The sequence below is a fragment of the Crocodylus porosus genome, unplaced genomic scaffold (genome assembly GCF_001723895.1).
Source record: "Crocodylus porosus isolate Cpor-Errol unplaced genomic scaffold, CroPor_comp1, whole genome shotgun sequence".
NCBI classification, from domain to species: Eukaryota; Metazoa; Chordata; order Crocodylia; family Crocodylidae; genus Crocodylus; species Crocodylus porosus.
In genome coordinates, this window is record NW_017728938.1 from 608,797 (window position 1) to 614,349 (window position 5,553).

At 35.9% G+C, this 5,553-nt stretch overlaps 1 protein-coding gene across 9 annotated transcripts in view; it reads right to left on the bottom strand.

Annotated features, from left to right (window-relative positions):
- The window catches only part of PBRM1 (polybromo 1), a 121,359-nt gene that overhangs the window by 83,192 nt on the left and 32,614 nt on the right, over positions 1-5,553 (bottom strand). For 7 of the 9 annotated variants that reach the window (XM_019547400.1, XM_019547407.1, XM_019547405.1 and 4 more), the window contains exons 10-11: positions 3,399-3,497; positions 1,904-1,995 (exon numbers count right to left, since the gene is read on the bottom strand). In XM_019547400.1, the coding sequence (XP_019402945.1) occupies positions 1,904-1,995; positions 3,399-3,497 (191 nt within the window). The remainder of the gene's footprint in view (positions 1-1,903; positions 1,996-3,398; positions 3,498-5,553) is intronic. The other 2 variants (XM_019547406.1, XM_019547403.1) reach the window with 1 other exon arrangement.

Sequence of the window (5,553 nt, forward strand, 5' to 3'; positions counted from 1 at the left end):
AACCTCGTGACCCAACGGACATCGCTCCTCAGCTTTGATTGTTTGATTATTGTATGTCGTCATAGATTAGTATTATATAGGAAATCATTTGCTTGAGTTGTCAATATTTTATTGCAAATAAATATTGCATATTAATCATAAACTGCATCCTCATTGGTGTCCAGCCCACCGACCTAGCCATAACTGGGCATTTTCAACCTAGTCCATCAGTATCTAGATGAAGAAAATGAAGTTGCTATGTTTCACAGAGGCCAAACACAGAGAGGTAGTTAGCTGTATTATTCTGAAGTCAGGCAAAAGCAAGGCAGGGTGGTACTTTAGAACAGTGGTTCTCAGCCTGCAGCCCAATCAACACACTGCTGTGGCCCATGTGACATCCTATTAAAACATTTGTTAAATGGATAGAGGAAGTAAGTAGTGAGAGCTGCAAAGTGTGGCCCACTATAGCAAATAGGTTGAGAACCACTGCCTTAGAAACTAATTCATTCAGAGAGGCATAACGTTTTGTAGGCCACAGTCTACTGTCAGAAACTATGAACATATGAAGTATCATGGCATCTGACAAAATACATTGTTGCCTATGAAAAATTAAACCTCTCTGAATGAATTAATCTCTAAGGTGCCACTGAGCCCTGCTTTCAGTTACCAGTAGCGTGAATGAATGCTAATGGCAGCGAGACACAGCTATCCACTATGCCCTCTATAAGAAGCAAAGGGAAACTCAAATTATATGAGCAGCCCCAACATACTACTGACCAAACTACACTGATGTCAAGTGTATATGCACAGAATATGCAATATAGGCAGTCCTTGGACTTACAATACAATTGGTTCCTGAAAACCCCATCTTAAGTCGAAACACTGCAACTTGGAACCAATTTTCTCATAAGAAACAATGTTATAAATGGGAGATTGGTTCCTGAATGAAGGCCCGATATCCTGTTTTCAACAAAAATACCCCAGAATTTTGTACTTAATCAATTATAGATGAGTAATAACACTACATTAATGTATTTCTATTGTAAATAGCAATCATATTAATTTGGAAGGATTTCTTTGAGGTGACTTTGCTGGACTTTTTAAAAGGCTCTTGGTTAGACTTCTTGAAGGTTCTTGGCTGGAGTCTTCTTAGGAGTCTGGGCTGCAGGTTTTTCTGAAGTCTTGTCCTCTTTCTTAAAGAAAGTGTCCAAGGAAGTTTGGAAAGATGTTCTCCAGGGAAATGAGCGACACAGCAAACTTGTTCGCTGGCATGGCATCACATCGAATTAAGTGTTGTAAAGTCGAAACTGATGTCATAAAGTTGAAACAGGGTGGCAATTTATAAATGTTGTAACTATGAAACCTTGTAACTCGAAACATTGTAAGTCGAGGACTGCCTGTATAGTTAGATGCATATGTGAAGAACTGTGCAAACTGAGTGTGACTGGATTTTTTGGCTGGGCTTGATATATCATGCAGTCTGATAAAGAAGATTTTCTACCCAAGTTTCTACTTTCACCATCTAAACTTGAATTTAAAAAGGAAAGATTATAGCTCTGCTAGTCACAATAAACAAACAAACAAACCAACCAACCAACCAACAAAAAGTAAGCTAAATATACATTGATATAGGTCAAAGACCATAGCTCCAGTTATACTGTTGCTTAGTATATGAGAAAACACGAATAAGGGTCTTGTGTGCTGCTTCAAATTGAAACTTCATGGGACAGTACTAAAACTGACATATAATAAGCTTAATTTCAATGTGCCATTGCCTGTAAAAGCTCCAAGCACCTAATGCTGTGGGGGCCAGCCTTTTTGCAGGTATGCCACATATCAGCCTCAAAACCTCCCTGAGTGCCATTCCGATACCCTTTCCCTGCTTAATAAGCTGAAATTGTTACAAACTAGGTTTAAATCCTACCTGCCAAAGCAGCATCCTCATCACTTTCTGATCCATATTGCAGTGCCATGGTTATTGCTGATAAACGATCCCCTTGGACTGCCCGCTTGTTACTTTAAAATTTAAAAGAAAAACAACAATTATGAAGTGAAAAATGCTGCAATTATCAAAAATCACTGTCCAATTATTCTCTGCAGACAAGTATTACTAATTATAGGGACACATCCAGAAGATCCAAGAAGACTATTCAAATATGTGGGGCGTTTGCAAAGAGGACTGGCCCACAACATTATCTCTTTGTGAAGTGCTCCACCAAATCAAAAACTCAGAGAGCTAATATGATAGGCTAAGAAAGAATAGCCTAATAAAAGAATAGGCTGTTCCCCCTGCATTGTTTTCATCCTCTAACATTTAGAAGGAAAAAAAATAAAAAGGTAATCAATTAAAAAGTACCTCGTTATTTTATATAAATGAAAGACTTTATAAAACAGAATTAGTAGTCTTGCTTACACAGAAATTTAGTATGCAGTAAGCAAGAGTGAATTTATGATGCATTAGCTACTCCACACCAACTCCCCTCATGGATACTTTCAGTGCACACTAAGAATGACCATAGGAGAGCTTCATCTATCTTAGAGATAAGAGTATGTTGCTTCACAATAAGAACATCTACAAAGCAATTAGTATGGAGTCACTAAGGCACTGTAATTCTGCACTCACTTCCCTGTATGGGCAAGCCTATATGAAGAATCAAAATTTAAGGGATGAACAAGTGAATAAAACACAATGCTGTATAGTCTACCTTAACTGTATTTCAAATTCATTACTTTTCTCTTGTATGTTTTCTCCTTCATTTAACATTGTTTTAACGTCTTTATTCTTTAGTTTCACAAATTGTTAAAAAATTAAAATGCAAACATCTTTTCTGAGTTGTGATAACGTATCTCTGGCAATTTTAGCATGCCTGGTTTTGTAATAAAGCTTAAGATGCTGTTTTTTAGAGCATTCCAAAGAAACAGACATATTTAACATTTTTATGATAACTGACACAATAAAAATATAGAATAATTTAGGTTATACAATCTATTAAAACCTCCTATACAGGAGAACAGTGATTAAAATATCTAATACCATATTTTATCACATACAACATGCACCTTTCCCCACAAAGAAACAGCTGCTGGAAACTGGGGTGTGCACTACAAGCAAGAAAATACGGTGTCAGTAGTTTCTGCTGTTTAAGCTCCTGTTGGGCAAAAGTTAAAGCAAATCTGCAAGTGATCCACAGGGAACAAAACATTGAGCAGGTTCAGCTCCCCAACTGCTGCCACTCAGTTGCTTACTACAAGGAAAGATAATTTTTCTTAATCCGGCCTTTCAAAAACAAGCTGTTCATCTTATTTTGGGGTGTGGGGTATGCAAGAAAAGATGGTCTGTGCTTAGGTTATTAAACTATGGCTTTAACATTTCCATGACAGATGGGTAAATCTTTATATTAGACAGACAATTTACTTACCGGTAATATTTGTTAGCAGAATTTCTCTCATCACCAACACTGCCCTTACCCTGCGAGGAAGGACCTGTCAGCTTGGAAGCAGCCAAGTTTGATGGAGTCCTTTAAGAATAGGAAAAGATGCAGAGAAAGGAAGAAAGAGACACCCACCTTAGAGCCAAGAAGAGAAGCAGCCAGAAAAATCAATCTTTCACAGAATAATCTTGATAGAATAAGCAGACAAAAGAGCTCAGTGTTGGAATGATAAAATGTTGCATAGCTAAAAATACAAAGTGATTTTCTGAGACAGAAACAAAAGTTAATTATAGCTTAAGCAGTACGGAATTTGTTTAGTAGGTAGAAAGAGGGTTCGAGGCAGAGTGACAGAACCAACACTAAAATATTTCTTTCAGCCTACAGCCTAAGTGAAATGTTGCCTAACATCAGGAAAAAGTTAGCAATACACACACCCAAGCATACCACTTCACCATGAAACTGCACTAGGTTACTTGATTGTATTTTAATCATCTTATGTAAACAGAGGCACTTACATACATAACCAAAGAGCAATTTGAAATGATAAATGGCATGGACCATTTCACATAAGAGAAGAGTTGGGATTTTTGCAATGATCAATTGCCAGCATCTTAAAAGTACTTAATATTAGCAAAGAGTAAATAAAGCATTAAGCTTCATTTATCAGTAGTGAAGAAAATACAGGTTTAAATTAGGATGAAACATGCTAGCAAAATCTAAGGAAATATATTATGAAAAATTATGTATAGCTGAAACAGAATCCAATTGAGGTGGAAGGATTATGGAATTATGCACAAAACTACATAATTATATGGAATTAACTAAGATGAAAAGCATGTTAGGCAATAGCCCTGTGCTCAAGATGAACCAACCAAACACTTCAGGGTAACAGCAGAAATATTCGTTACGAATATACTTTTCTCTCTCCCAAATAGTCTCCAAGGTATTTTTCAGAATTGTTTTTATTTGTCTGAGAGTATTTTAGCCTACAGGAGGGACAAAATGTTTTTTGTTGTTGTTGGGTTTTTTTAAAAAAGATGCAGGAATCAAGTTGTTAAGTTATTCTAGCCTTGAGGAATAACATCTTGGCCATATAATAACATCTATCAAAAACGTTAAAATGTTCAAGTTAAAATGCAAAATAACTTAGCAACAGAGGAAGGGCTGGAAGTATAGGAGAGAGGAATTCAACTAACAAATATTAGTATGATCAATCTGTCAGTCCTCTTTACACTAATACCCTTATTTTGAAGATAATCAGCCAAGACTGGGCGAAACACAAGGTGAAATTCTTAATCCATGTAAACTCCAAAGGAAGTAACAATTAAGGGCTTAATCCTCCAAAATGTACACACAAAGTCCAGCGGTTGTTAAGTGTTTACAGAATTATGACCTTCCAGATAGAAGTATATTACGAAGGAAAGCTGACAACTTGAAATCTGGCCAGTTAAACTTGTGTTTCTTTTTTTTTTTTTTAGATGAATTTCTTTTGTGTTTAGTCACATTTTCCTGTTTTGCACAGTGGTTCTCCCCCACAATACGCATATAAACACAAAACAGACTACATACTCCACACATATCCAACCACCCAAAAATAATTTATACTATTTTCTCTAATCTTTCATTTACAATAACCTTCATAATTCAGCAACATACCTGCAACAATGGGAGGTAAAACATTTTAAGGAAACATTATTTTTAAGCTATTTCCCATTTAATGTAAGGATGTATATAGAATTCTCTATTTTAACTCAAAAACAGCGTTAGTGGAAAAGTAAGGATTTCCTATTCAACATAAAATGTATTCTAACTAAATCCATTTCATTTACCAAGAAAAGCTCCATTTCTTTTTCTACTGAAGAGAGTCCTAATTCTTGGTCTGAGTTGAATGATTTCATTTAGCTTTTTACATAAATTATATAGTTCAACCTGGCAAATATTTTGAAAATCAGGTTTCAGTGTTATCAGTTGTTAAAAAAATAAAATTTATAAAAGGCTTTGCATATATCCAAATACATTTTAAAGTACAACGTGTAAAATTACCCCTTTTCATAGTTTCATAGTTTCATAGTAGCTAGAGTCGGAAGGGACCTAGGTAGATCATCTAGTCCGACCCCCTGCCTTGGCAGGAAAGAGCACCGGG